The sequence below is a fragment of the Emydura macquarii genome, unplaced genomic scaffold (genome assembly GCF_026122565.2).
Source record: "Emydura macquarii macquarii isolate MOO-44397 ecotype Brisbane River unplaced genomic scaffold, CSIRO-AGI_Emac_v2 contig_1230, whole genome shotgun sequence".
NCBI lineage: Eukaryota > Metazoa > Chordata > Testudines > Chelidae > Emydura > Emydura macquarii.
The window spans coordinates 2,250,093-2,264,648 of NW_027131367.1; the positions used below are offsets into that span (position 1 = coordinate 2,250,093).

Genomic DNA, 14,556 nt, shown 5'->3' on the forward strand with positions numbered 1-14,556 from the left:
AATGGTCTATCTATGTGCTCCAGAGAGAACCTTAATGGTGACTTGTACAGGGGAAAAAAAGGTTTTTTATCTTTTTCTCTTCTTGATGCACAAAGAACATGAGAGGTATTTCATTGCTTCTATTTTTATCTTTATAATATCAGGAAAATAAGGGAAGACCAGCCTTCAGCTGGAGGTCTACTTGGAGTACCTAGGAATTTGACTTGGAGCTTTCTTTGCCCTTAACAGAAAGGGCCAGAGGTGCTGAAGCTGTACCAGAGATCTCTTCTCCCTTCTCTCTGGCAGACATTTGGGTGTTAAATAGATGTGAAGCTTTCTGCAGCGATCTCCCCTAGACATCATCACCGCTTCGTGCTTGTTGTAGAGGCACAGGTGCATTTTACATATTGTGTTGCCTGTATCTTAGAGGCAGGGACTGTGCTTTGTGTTTGTACGTGTGCTAAGAACAGGGACGTTCAATCAATGAAGAGAATCCCTTAGTAGGTAGATACTCCGTGAGATATTGCACGTAGTCAGAAATTCAACGAATGTTTTGTGTTTTCAGGGCGCTGCAGATTAGGAGTTGTACTAACCAGAGAATACGTGCAGGCTTCTGCTCTGGCTTGGTGTACTGCAAGGTTCTCAAATGACTGGTGCAGATCCCTGCTGAACAGAAGTGCAGCACCGATGGCGCACAAAGCTGCTACGAGCAGCTACTCTATTATGAGCCCTTGTGAAGGAGTTGTCGAGAGGGAGTTGCATATTAGATATTAGCAGTACTGAGCACTTACTGTGTGCTGCCTGGAAAGGAAAACCACTTGCAGTCAGACTTATTGTAAATGAAGGAGGTCTGTAGTTGCTGGTCATGTTGGATTCTGAGCCATCGTGACTGTCTCCCCAAGTGCCTTATTGGAGGATGGTGACAAAAACTTAATGTTAGGGTGTTCAGGGCCTTTCCTAGGCGTGGGGTCCAACCACCAGTGGAACGATGGACTAGTCTTGTCTTGACGTTCCTGGGAACCAAGGACCCGCTGCCGTGGTGCGGAGACTCAGATCCTGGCTCAATGGACTGTCTCCTGGGGCTCATGCTAGGGGGCTAAAAATAGTGTAGACATCCCCACTCAGGCTGGAGCCCAGCCTCTGAGATCCACTCCCCTTGCTGTGTTTCAGAGCCTGGCCTCCAGCCCAAAGGGGAAAGTCTGTGCTGCTGTGTTTGCTCCCGCACTGGGAGCTGAGCCAGGCGATCCAGGCTCGGAGGCTCTGTTGTAAGTTGCTTTTGCCATGTAGACATACCCTCTTGCTTTACTGAGGCGTGGCTTTTTAAAACCACTTCCCTGCTTCTTTCCTTTTATTGGCATCTCTCCACTTATTGTTACCTCCACAGACGACAACTAGACCAGCACCCAAGGTGCTGACTCTGCTTTTGAGAGAGAGAGAGAGAGAGAGAGAGAGAGAGTGTGTGTGTGTGGTGTGTGTGATGCCTAGCCCAATGGGGTCAGGGTCCTGGTCCGTAACTAAGGCTGCCAGGTGCTCTGAGAACACACACAATAAATAATCAGTCAGGCCACTCTGCAGAGTTGGATGCTGATTTCTGAAGGGGGTTTCTATGCTGAGCGCTTGAATGAAGCATGACTGGTCACTGCAGAGGCGGTTGGGTTTGGACTTGGCACTGATGCTGTCTCTCCAAAGGGCTTCTGAAGAACTTTACTCAAAGTTTTTACAAAAGCATCTGTGACAGAGTCCCTTCAGCCATATTGTGATCAGTGCAATCGCTGAAGTCAGTGGACACTGGCCAAGGGGTAATGCTTTCATCTGCACAGTGTGTGTGGTGCTTAGATAGTCAGTCATTACAAACTGGGTCATGGTAAAGGCCCCGCATATTCCCGCCCTTTTTCCCCTCACTCCCAAAAAACCCACCTTCTTCTGGAGTTGCAAGCAATTGTAGGCAGCTAGTGCCTTTCCTCGTGGCCCAGTGTGCACTGGCATGGCGAGACCCCGACCAGCCTTCACTGGAGCGCTGAACAGCCAGTTCAGAAACCCCCTGCTGAGCTGGAGCAGAGGGGCATGGGTCTCTGTTCATAGGGCTCCTCTTGGATCAGTCGAGGCTGCTGCTGAAAGAGGAAGGAGAATAGGGTGATTGTTCTCTAGCTGCTGAGATGAAACTACCCTCTGCTGGAGAACAATTTTCCTTCCAGGATTTGCATCTGATACACAGTTTGCCTGATGATAGCATTCTAACCTGTTCCCCTCTTCCCCCATGGTAAAGCCCTCTGTTATGGAGCTGTGTGTAATGTAAGTGCAGAAGACTAGACTTCCAAACCTTAAACTGCGCTTGTAAGGCAAGATTTAAAATATGCCCTTTAGAAATTGCACGATAACCACCTTTCTGGAAAGGGTGCATTCTGCTTAGCCTTTACCACGTGCGGAGAAGGATTTCTGTAGTCTGAGCTGCAGGATAGAAGTCTGGTTGAGGCTCCATGGCATATCACTTAAGGAGAATCCTCTCCCAGGACCAGAATGCTGCCTGCCTGCATTCTAGTACGAACGATCGTACGTGCGCATGCATGCATTTAAGAACTGAGCAATGTGCCCTCTTTAGGCGGGGAAGTCAGGGAGAAGCACAGTGGTCCCCCTGGGTGTGATACCTGTTAAACCGACATTTTGAAAGAATTGTTGACGTGAAGCACGTTCCTCTTTGAGCACAGAATCCCTGCATGCCCGGCCTCCTGGATGTACTGGCCTCATTGGTCCAGATTAGAAGCTTTGTAGTACTGTGCCGACTCCTCCGGGGCATTGTATTTAATCTCTTAATTGGATTTGCAGTTCTCAGATAGCCGCTTCCTATGGCAGCAGAGATACAGTTCTAAACATTGTGAATGTGAAAGGTCATTTGTCTGGGGAGGCAGTTAATCTAGAAACAGATGTGTGCGGGACCGGGGTCTGCTGCTTACTGGAGTTGCTAATGGTGTTTGCAGTGCTCTGTGAACCGGTGTGTGCTGTTCAGCATTGCTTAACACATCAGTTTACATCCCCCTCTGAGAGGGTTACAAAGGAAAACCCAAGATGAATGTTGGGAAATGTTTCCTAATGGCCAGGTCTGCCAGACTGAAATAGCGCCCCATGGTGCGTCTGTTAGCCTGTGAAATAATCTCCCTACAGAGTAGTGGAAACCCCATTGCTTGGGTCATTTAAAATGGGACTGGACCAAGCGTGGAGTCCTAGATGATAACCCTGAAGTGGCAGGAGAATGGACTCTCTGGACCTGCACCTCTCCCATCTGTGATCAGTGAAATGTATTTGTGCCCTGTACATGCAGGAAGAAGTCCCCTGGGGTGGTTCAATCCTAAAATTTCTCAGTTTAAAGTAACTGCCTTTGGGAATGAGGCCATTGGTTACGGTGAGGGGTAGAGTCGGGCTGCTAGGGAGTCTTTTTAAAGTCTTTGTTTGACGTGGGGGTGTCTCAGTTGAGACGCCTCTTAGCAGCAGCTCTCTGGCCTCCCTGAAGTCTTGATGGAGGTGAAGCTGTGACACTAGCGACTGCTGATTTGAAAAGCAGACTTACTCCGTCTGCTTCTGCTCTGTGCTCCCAGTGGGTGGCTGTGTGGCCTTTCTTCAGCCACTTGGAAAGAGACAAGCTGTGAATGTACTTCCCGGGATGTCCAGTGCGCAGAGACATGAATCGCTGAGGTTAGCACGTGGGGTTTTTAGCTGCTTGATTTGTGACAGTGAAGTCCAAATGAAATAGCAAACCTAGTGAGAGCCTGTTTTAAAGGGCTGTAGATTTCTTCAGTGCGTGGATGAAGAGCAGCTCTTTATGGCACGGGCTGAATAATACAGCGCTGCATGCGGTTCACGTCTTCCCTTTCACACTTCACATGAGTCGTCTGTTTCCTTCAGGTACAGAATGAGCCGGAATGTGTACTGTGTACCAGTCCCCTCTATAGTTAATGAGGGAAAGCTACAAAGTCTGTTGTCAGGGACTTTGGCTTGTATAAGCATTAAAGAAAGCCTTGGCTTCTGTACATCAGAACACGGGTCAAAACAAGCACCATTACCATGCCCACTTTGCTGATAGCTGAACAGCCATTGGTTAAACTGCTTCTTTGTGACCGAAGTTGAGTCCTAACGTGAATTCACTACAGTCCTCGCAAACGCAACCTCCACGGAAGTTGCAGGAAATGTATTTTCCTTTCGTTAAATCAAAGATATTGAAACGCAGCAAAGACCTTTCAAATTAATAACTGCCACTACAATGGACTTTCTGTTGGTGCCTGTATTGACTTTTGCAGCCTCCGAAGTTTTCCTGTTTGAAGTAGGCACTAGTAAGCAAATACTTTTCTGTTTTCCTAACCAAAATATCATTTTGTGAGACAGTGGAGTGCTGTTAAATGAACACCTGTTAAAAGAGCACATTGTTTAGTGGTCATTTCTAGCCAGGCTGTGTAGCACGGTAGGAGTCGGTTTTATTTTTAGTCACTCCTCCAACAGTCATGTCTTTTACAGAGCCATTGGCAGCCTGTTAAGGCTCCCAAACTTTTTTGAAGGCCGAGGTCTCCGTATCTGCATCCCAAAGGGGTTCATTGTCCCTTTAACAAGCCACCGTCTAACAAAGGAGTCTGATGCGCACTGAGCCAGTTTCTGCAATCCAATTAGTAACCTTGATAAGCCTGACAAATTTCAGGTGGGGGGGGGTGGACACATTTTTCCTTGTTTCCATTTCGGGTGGTGGGAATGAGGGGGAGTGGGAAGGTTGCGCTCTAAAAATTCTTATCACCTTCCAAACAGCTGCTGGTGTATGTGAAAACGAAAAACATTTCAAAAAGGAAAGATTTATTGGCACGCCCTGCTCCCCCCTGGAAATAATTCTGAAAATAAGACAGGCTGGCTTGAGATTTCCTCACATGGGCTCCAGAATGTTTTGTTGTAAGTGTGAGTCAGAAAGGTGCATAATACATATGGAAGTCGCTGCGTATAGTTACATGGGGCTGGTCTGTCCTTGCCACTTGACTGAACGAACCTTTTCCAATGATGCTATTTGCCTAGATCGCGCCCGCTATAGAAAATACGTCCATTCATACTCATGCATAACTTGTGTGGTGTATGGAAAGATGGCCTGAGATTATTGGTGTTTAAAAGGAAACTCAACTCAATCTTCTTTGCTACGATTTGATAAGATTGTCATGGAAAGACGAGAGAGAAATGTCTGTCTCTTCACTTTGCTTACCTCATGCATTTGTCAGCACTGTGTGTAGCTAGAGTCCCCTGTTTCGATAGCTTTCATACAAGAGATGCGGTTTTTTTAATGGAATTGCAAAACCACAAAAATGGCCATGACAAACGTGGAGCTACTTGTACTTGATGTTTTACAATAAACGAGCTTTCGGGGGGGGGGGGTGGCGGGCCTTCAAATATGGTCGATTTGTTCTCATGTCTTCCTGTGATGAAGCTGTTCATTGCCTTAGAGTAGGAAACAGTCTGAGTAACCAGAAGCTTTAAATGGAATGTCTCTTCCACCTGCCTTCGAAGTGAGACCTGCTCCACGAGAGAGGCCCAGTCGTTAGTTTACGGACATCACTGAGGGATTCTGTGTCCGGTCTGAAGACGTCTACAGCTGCCATGACGCTGAACCAGCACATGGGAACAGTTCTTGTTACCCTGCCACATTTGGGCACTGGAAGCATTTGTTTCCTTTCCCTTCACTGGTGGTGTTAGTGCTCAAATGCAGAAGATTTGTGTAATTTCTTGCTGGCTGAGTCTCTGCCATTGTAATGAGGTCTGTGTGTTGATGCCCTCCTGCATCTTGCTAATTAGTTCTTTACCCTGAATATCGTCACCATCTCTCCCCTGTGTCAGCTGCCTGGGTAATTGGACACTGGAGACTTGCTGATGAATGCAGGGGAAGAATGCATGTATTTGGAGGGGAGCAGCTACCTAAGAGAAAAGGGACAACGCTTTATACAGAATCGCTAGCATATAAGCAGGAAAAATGTAGCTTGGTAACTAAGTTACAGAAAATTAATATGATGAAATGTTTTTACCTGACTCTTGAGTTTGCTTTAAATACAGGAGAAAAACGGTTCACCTATTCTATGGCTTGTCTCTTCTTTAAATAAAGAAACTAGCTCCTGTTAAACTTTTGTCTAATAATTGGATCACAATAAAGGATGGGGCCAGAACTGATCAACTGCAGAGAGTTCATCTGATTTCCAGCAGTCGCATAGTTCTGGTGAGCTGCTAATAGAACTCCTGGCACACGCTTGCTTTTTAGCTGCAGTAAATACGTTTTGAGGCAAACCGGTTCAAGATGAAATTAGTTGTAACAGTGAAGGGAAATGGGGTGTGTTATACCACACTTGTACCAGGCCCTGGGCTGGATGACCCAAGAGGTCCCTCACCCACCCCCTGCCCCAGCTGTAGAAGTGTGAAGCTTCGTCTTGCTCCCAGTTGCCTTTTTAAGATGGCTGCTGACGAGGTCAAGTCCTTGAATCTTGTTGGTTGGCCGAGGGGTTCGGTATTGAAATCAACATCTCCTTAAACTGGATCCCATCTGTGCTGTCTGCTGCACTCCTCAAGCTTGGAGCCAGATGTTAATTTTAGGGAGAAATAAGCTTGTAAAACAAGGTTAGAAACAGACCCATTGGATTTCACCAGTCTCACGGGGCTGGAGCAGTTCGCTTTAACCACGTTTCTAATGTATCCTTAACATGGGCTGACTGAGATCTCTGTGCAGTTACGATATTTCGCAGGGGGCTATTCCAGTCCAGAAGAGATTCCATGGGGCAGCCGCTCTTCAGCCTCAACGGAACTGAGCTCCAGCTCCCGTTTCCCAGCATTCGACGGGTGCCAGCGTGACTCGCTGGTGACCTCTCAGGCCTCTGTGTTCTAGAAAGAGGTGACAATCGGGCAGGATCTCTATATAACCACTCAGCCCATCTTTCACCACTCAGGAGGAGGTGGAAAGCTGGTTGTTCTTGGGTGAAATTCTGGCCCTACTGAATTCATTGGCAAAACTCCCAAGGATTTCATCCCTGGTCAACAAACTTTCCTCAGCACAGCTCTATGTACAGCATGAGCAATGATCCTCCCTCACTTCCCACACCCCCAAAGATGCCAGAATATCCTTATTCAACAAATGCACAAAGTCCCTCCACACAAGAAGGACTGAAATGAGATGCTTATTTGGCACCATTGGGGGGAAAACAAAACTATAAAAGTCTCTTCATGGGCTTGTCTTCCTTCCCTAAGCGCTAGATGCTCTCAAAATTCTGGCTGCGTAAGCTTTCCTACTTCTGAGACACTGTCACTCTCCTTCGATTTGAATGCTTTTGCTTGACATCAAAGGATTTAGCTAAAGGCATCTAACCAGCCATTGAAAATCTGATTGATCTCCATCTAGGTTTCAGGACCTACAATCTTGCTATCCATCTGCTTTCTACTATTAACTGTTTAAAATGCCTTTTTGTTTTTCACTCCCCGTGGGTGTATTTTAGCTTTTTGTGCATCTCCCCGTCCATGTTAACCATAACCAGAGGGTACCTCCTGCACAAATAGGAAAACACGGGCTGTCTTGTGACCATTTTCCCACAGCATGCCTTTGTTTCAGGTTCGTTTAAGTTTACACTTTTAAGAAAGCTGAATTTCCCTGACTTGAGACTCTAGGGAGTTAATGGCAAACCGTCGTTAGCCTGTTGGCCCTTCTGGACGTGTCTGATTGCCTCCCCAGCTCCAGCACTGCTTCTCACGCCTATTGCAGGCAGGCTGGATTGGCTCATGGTTTTTTTTTTTTAGAACAAGTAGCAGCATGACTTGAGACAGTCTCTAATTTGGTAATAGTCTCTGTGGTCTGATGCCCTTAACTGTTTGATTTAAATGCATAATGAGTCTGTGTGTGGAGGGGAAGAATATTGTGAATAGTGGAAATAATCTCCAGGCCTGGGAAACCTCAAGGTGAAACTTCTCCGCACAAATGGAGGTGCAGCCTTGTGCTTATTGTTCCACCCTCTGTGAAGTTTGCATACTTTTTGCTCTGGCGTTTCGCTGGCTGAGAGCCATCCCAAAAAGCCATGTGAAACAACCTGTTTTTAGCTGTTTCTTCTTGGGTGTGGTGGGTTTAAAGCCCAGTGGACTCACAATAGTGCCTATAGTTCTCTGCAAATGGTCATGTGAGTCAGAGACTGAAATAGCAAGTCCCGTTTGCTTTGTGTCATATCATTGTTTACAGTCTCTGCAACCATAACACTGCCACTAGGTGACTCTGGGGCTGACTGACATAGGTGTGTTCTGGGCATGTGACCGAAAGCCTGAAACTCCGGAGTTCAACTCCCACATCGCTGCCACTATGGCCCAGGTCAAGCCTGTCCGCTTCCTTGTAAAGTGGGGAGTTGCATGGGCTAATTAACGTGCGTAAGTAATTGTGTAACCAAAATGCTTTCCTCACACGTTCACAGAGCACGGTGCTGGTTGCGTTGGCGTTTCCATTAGGAACTCTGTTTTACGTGGTGCAGAAACCCTGGATGTGGGAGTGAACTTTGCATGTCTGTCATTCCAGCTATCCTGGGAGCAACTCCTCCATTTATACAAAGTCCTGCACAATAGGGCGCCTATCTTAACCGGGGCCCTTGGGTACTAGCAGGGTATGAGCCACAAATCCCCCTACTGCAAGTAATCAAACTCCCATCCATGAAAGATGTTGGATCGTTGTGATGTTGCAGACGCTGAACCATGGCGTAGGCTGCTTTAAATGCTGAAGTTTGAAGTTCCTTGCGGTTTGAGTCCTGATTTTAACCCCTTCCTTCCTGCCAGGCCATGTTTCACTTAGCTGCAGCTTTAAGATAAAATGGACTTGGGTTGTGGCTTGTCTCGATCAAGGGGAGCCGTCTGAACATGCCAGGACGCCTGGCAGTCCCTGAGAGGCTAATTTAGGTTTAAAAGTACATTTTTATCAGCTGCTGGTATCCCTGTGGCCGGGCTGGAGGAAGCCTGGCCTGGGGAGCTGCTGGGAATGGTTTGCGATCTGGTACAGTAGAACTCCAGCATGTTGCCTGGGTCGCTGCTGCTGTTGCTTGGTGGGGAGAGCTACTCACTTGTGCCATGTTTCCTGTGTGTTGAACTGGGATTGGTTTCAGCCCGGATCACTTCTTTACCATGCTTCCCCTCGCCCCCCGCCAAACCCACCCTATGCACGTTGGAGTGCTTTGAGTGGCGGTGTAGTGAGGGGCAAACTTTTGTCGCTCAGGGGTGTGAAAACCCACCTCCCTGAGCGACATACGCTTTGCCAGCATAAGTGCTTGTGAGGCCAGCGCTACGTCTGCGGGAGATGCTCTCCAATCGACATAGCTACCGCTGCTGCTTTAGGTGGTTTTATTATGTTGTCCGTAGACCTCTCTGTAAAACTTCTCGGAGCAGAGATGGCCCTCAGTGTGTCTTTAAATGGCCGGGCACACATGGTGCTTGTACGCTTTCTGAGAACACCACCAGCCTTTGCACAATCAAACAAAGGGACTTTCTGGCTTATACCATGCCTAAGTTCCAATCCTCAGTCTGACAAGAACTCCTCTGTCTGGCTCCCTGTGACATGGAGGTGGTGGTGTGAGGATTAATATTAGCAGAGTGCTTGGAAGATAAAAATACATTTATTGATGCATTGTCAATGGAAGAAATTACAGCTGAGTTATAACATGACATCACTTTTCTTCTTCTCAATATAGTGAGAACCACGCACTTCCCACCATTTAACTTTCACATCTCAACCGGAGAGCAATTTCCGGTAGGTTTTGTGGTGTTAACCTTTTGCTAGACCTTCCCTTTCATGCATGAAACTATTCAGGGCCAAGATCTGTGATGGTAACAGCCGACTGCCGGCGCTGGAGAGCATTGAAGGCTGCTTAGGTTTTTGAACTTTGACCCCGCTCTTTAAGGTGTTAGCAAAAGGCTCACAGCTGGTTCACTGGCTAGACCACCCCAGATGTGTCTCCTCTGGGTTCTGATCCTTGCATCTCCACAGATAGCTTCTCCAAAAGCAGCAGAGCATGGGCTGAGATCACTCGGGAGCCGAGTTCTAGACAAGCTTGTTCTCCCCAAAACACCAGAGTCCTGTCAAGCCTCGGCCCAGCCGAATAGCTGGGCAGAGTGGTAGCCTTCATTTCCTACGTGCAGCCTGAGGTGGGTTGAAGTCCGACCCGTCACTTCAACATGGCTGTGAGTTTCTAGCCCTTTTTTAGCACGTTTAATGTGGGCACTGCGCTGTGACTCCGGTGAGAGGAGATTGTGCCTGCTTGCCCTACCCTTACGTCGCTGCTTTGGAGTTACGGGGCTGCATGAGGTCAGCCCCTGTATAACGCAGGGGTTGCTGCCGCCAGCCTCGGTGCACCTGTAGCTCGGCTCTGATCTGCAGGGAACGATATTTAGGGAGGATTCTCTCTCTTGCTTGGTGTTGCGTTCCCTTTTAATAGACAAGCTCCCAAACCTTGCTGCTGGGTGTTGAGCTCCCGCTAGAGCAGAGCAGAATTAACCAATGCTACATAAGAGAGAAATGGGCCGGCAAGGTTACTTGGAACATCCATTCTTGCCATGTGCACTTCCCAGCACAGGGTATTGGAAGAGGGGCTTATAATCAGGAAAGAGCCATTTGGCAGTCCTGACTTTCAGCGGTGTGTGTGGTCCTGGGGCGGCCCTGTGTGGCCGGGGTGAGTTAAGTGAGACGCTGCCACTTGCCCTGTAAAATACGAGCGGATGGGAGTGCGGAGAACGCCCTGTGGGAGGAGGGGGAAGGCTCGATTCAACTGCATTCAGGTAGCCACTGAGCTGCCACTGGCAGGGTCTGGGGGAGCGCAGGATGGCCGGCCTGTGCTGGGAAGCGGCTGGAGAAGGATGAAAGAGCCGAGGGGATTTGTGGAGTAAAACCATTCCTCACTGCCTCACTCCTCGGTTCAAAATGGCTGTGCTTGATGTGAGGAATGCAGGGCTCAGCTGGCAGCAGTGGCTGTAACTATGGCGACTGTTCCTCTGCTCAGGTTTTTCCCCGAGATTTTCCTTGACTGTAGCTGTCACCTTTGCCTCGTGAAGCCGTGAGCAGCTTCTCCAGGCCCATTACACAGGCTCTGACTTGCTGCGGCTGCTGCTGGATTTCTGCCTCTGGTGGTGGCGCTCCCATGGGAGACTGTGTGTGTTCCTCTTACCAGACGTCCTCTGCTTCTAGGACAGAAGAAACTCCTCTCCTAATACACATGCTCCATATTTTCGTTCTAGCAAAGACTGGCTCTTGCAGCTGTTCCTTTTATTCAGTTGCTAAAGTGTCGGGGGGCGCCTGGGCTATTGCCTCTTATCCTGAGGGATCTCAGAGTACTTTTAAAAAAAACTGCAGGGCTATGGGAAGAGGGGAATGGTCACACCCCGTTGCAATGCGTTCTCGGCTGGGGGAGAACGCAGCGGCCAGTCTGTCACCGCTACTGTATGCGCCAATCTCTGAAAATGAGGCAGAACTTCTCTGTTGACGCCACGGGGGATATAGAGATTCAGAACAGACTTATCCAGTCTAGAATGTGGCCAGGACAACAAGGCTAATGACCATACACCTGGAGTGTCTAATGGCCATGAGTGGTGGGGGATCTCTGTGTCATGACTTGTCCAAAAGCTAGAACCTTCAGCTCACAGCACCCTCTAGTGCCGTGCTGGGGCACAGGTTCAGTGCAGACTCGAGAATGAGACTAGATCTTCTGACTCACCACCTCTTCTTGTATCACGTGGGCATTTCTTGCACATCTCCCCTCCAATTGCTGACCACTGCTGGTCCTGCTTAGCTTATTAGGTCTGACAAGATCAGAACCGGAGCTGGAATGGCTTAAGACCCCAGACTAGAAAAGGTGGGAAACCTAATTTGTTTTCAGTCTATAAATAACTTGCTAGCTAGTGGAGAAACAGCCTATAAAGTTACAGGATGCTCTCCTGAAGTATAGATCTAATAACTTGTCTGTCTAGATAGTCAGTGAAACGTAGATGTTGCTGAAGAGTTTCTCTAACTAAAATATATGTTGGGGATTTTTTTAGTAGGGATCACCCTCCTGCTGTTTATACCATTCTGCGTTATACCTGGCTCAGAACTTACCGAGGATTGTACTGCTAGGTGACACTGCATTGCATTTTGGGAAAAGTTTGCAAGTGCATTACTTGTAGACTTTAAGGTCAGAAGGGACCATTTAGTCTGACCTCCTGCACATCATCCGCAGCTTTGCGTTGTTGAAAATGTGGAATGCCTCAAAGGAAGAACCAACAAATTGTATACTTTACTGGCAGATGTGACCAGAGACATTAAGGAAGCTTTTTTCCCAGTTATTGTCTTTGAAACTACACCTTGGATATGAGTAATGTGGGTTAGTGTGGAGGCGTGTGCATGCACAGAGTTAATCTCCTCCATTTCTGTTGATCTGTACACGAGGCGCACAGCCTTTGACCTGACTGGCCTTTGTTCCTAATTGCATAGGCACAGCACACCGAAGGTGGAGAAGTAGTTTTTAGTCAAAGATGCAACCCATCCCTGCTGAGATCTAGCTGATGGCACACACCGATGCTTGGTGTCCTGGTAAACCTCTTCCAGTATCCCTTACAAAGGCATTCACTCCCTCCAAACGCCTGGATTCACACACACACACACACACACACACACACACACACACACACACACACACACACACACACACACACACACACACACACACACACACACACACACACACACTCTCTCTCTCTCTTGCAGCCATGTCCTCTGGCTAAGGCCCTGCCTATGGTGGAGGCAGAACCGTGCAGCCTCACATGCTAGCACATTTGTGCTCCGTGTTGGTTGTAGCTAGCAGAGCGGTGCTTCCGGGAGAGTCTTCACACACCTGTGAACGACCCAGACCTGGAGTTCCAAGGTGCTCTTCTCATGCTGCTGCTGCTTCCTTTTTGTCTCCTTTCATTGTATTGCATAGTCAGAAGAGGCAGAATGTAGGTATCCAAACCTCCGAACTAAACATCTGCATGCTTAAGATTTAAATGAGCATCTGATGTGTAAACACGCCACAAATCCCCAAGCGCACTGAGCTTGTTCTGCAAACTCCGAGTGCAAAGCACTTAGTCTGAGCTCTCATTGCATTTCTTCAATCCTGTTTGATACTAATGCCCGCATCGGTGTGCGTGATGTCTACAGAGAGCTGAGTGTCTGTAAAACTCTTTCCTTCTGTTCCTTGTCTTTCTAGGGGATGTTCTCTTCCAGATGGCAGAAGTTCACAGGCAGATTCAAAATCAGTTGGAAGAGATGGTAAGTCTGGTACAGCTTGCAGACGTGCTCTCTAGCGGCGTCTAGAGGGGCCAAATACATGTGGGGAACAGCAGGCAACTTTTTGGACCAGCAGCTGTCTCGGCAATTTGTTGGCCTTTAGCTACATTTCAGTGTGAAATGCAGCCACAGCCCTGCATGGAGGGGATGCATGAAATAATTGCCAAGCACTTAGCTGTGCGTAGAACCCTCGCTTTCAGAAATCCTGACTGAACAAGAGAATCAATCAAGTGGGGAGGGTCCAAAAAATACGAGGGTGTCTCGAGAGCACGAACGCAAATGGCCTCGTCTGGACAGAAGAGCCAGCTGTTCAACAAATCTACTTCACACAGAGCCCGGCCAGCTAGCGGCTCCATGGAACCTGTAGCACTGTGCCCGGGGAACAAAGCGGCCTTCAGTTTTTTCTCCACACAAACCGATTTTATCTAAAACTTGGCTGTTCTCCTGCAGATGTCCAGCCTGGCCTGTGTGTCTATGTTCTTCTGCTCCACGAGCCTGCTGGGTCTCTCCTCCATATGCGCTTCCATCTGTTTCTCTCTGACCAGCAGCGCCTCTTCCTTTATCTAGCCAATCATCCACACGTCTTCCAGAGCCAATTGGCTATCCTAATGCTAATTTGCCTCTTTCTGTGGTATAGCCACTGTCTGTCTGTCTTGTTCCATCACTGCTCTCCATCAGCTAGCTCGCTGTTGCCTGCATGCATCTTACTTTTGCTGTGCACACCTGCAGACAGCCCCTTGTCTCTTCCTCACGGAACGGTCCCCTGCACAGCACACGTGCTCTCTTTGTATTTGGGTTCAAGGCCAGATCAGTGTTTTGCTAGAATATGTACTTCTGTTTTTTGTCTTCAAGCTAAAGTCTTTTCACAATGAGCTACTGACACAACTGGAGCAGAAAGTAGAACTGGACTCCAGGTATCTAAGTGTAAGTAAATCAGAACTCTATTTTAATATATTAAATAACACAAACATTTCCCCAGCTCTTCTTTTGACTTTTCTCTTTGCTGCCGCCTTCCCCACCAGCATTCCAAGCTTGTCCTAGTCCGCGTGGGGGTGCGAGTGTTCCACCTTGACTCTGCTTGTTTCGGATCTGATTACCTTCATGTAACCCTGGACACAGTTGTCTGAGCTAAAGCCCAGCCACTCACCATGTTGCAGATTTTTAGCAAAAAATATTCTGTTAGAGCCTGCAGGTTTTGGAGAACTAGCCATCTCAACCCTGCAATGGCCACACCGAACCTTTTTATGTCCTTTTCTGGCTTCCAT

The 14,556-nt window shown here is 48.0% G+C and overlaps 1 protein-coding gene across 3 annotated transcripts in view; it reads left to right on the forward strand.

Moving 5' to 3' along the window:
• Positions 1 to 14,556, forward strand: part of BAIAP2 (BAR/IMD domain containing adaptor protein 2) — an 83,583-nt gene that overhangs the window by 26,012 nt on the left and 43,015 nt on the right. For all 3 annotated transcript variants that reach the window (XM_067547249.1, XM_067547248.1, XM_067547250.1), the window contains 2 exons: positions 13,212 to 13,273; positions 14,144 to 14,215. In XM_067547249.1, coding sequence (XP_067403350.1) covers positions 13,212 to 13,273; positions 14,144 to 14,215 — 134 coding nt within the window. The remainder of the gene's footprint in view (positions 1 to 13,211; positions 13,274 to 14,143; positions 14,216 to 14,556) is intronic.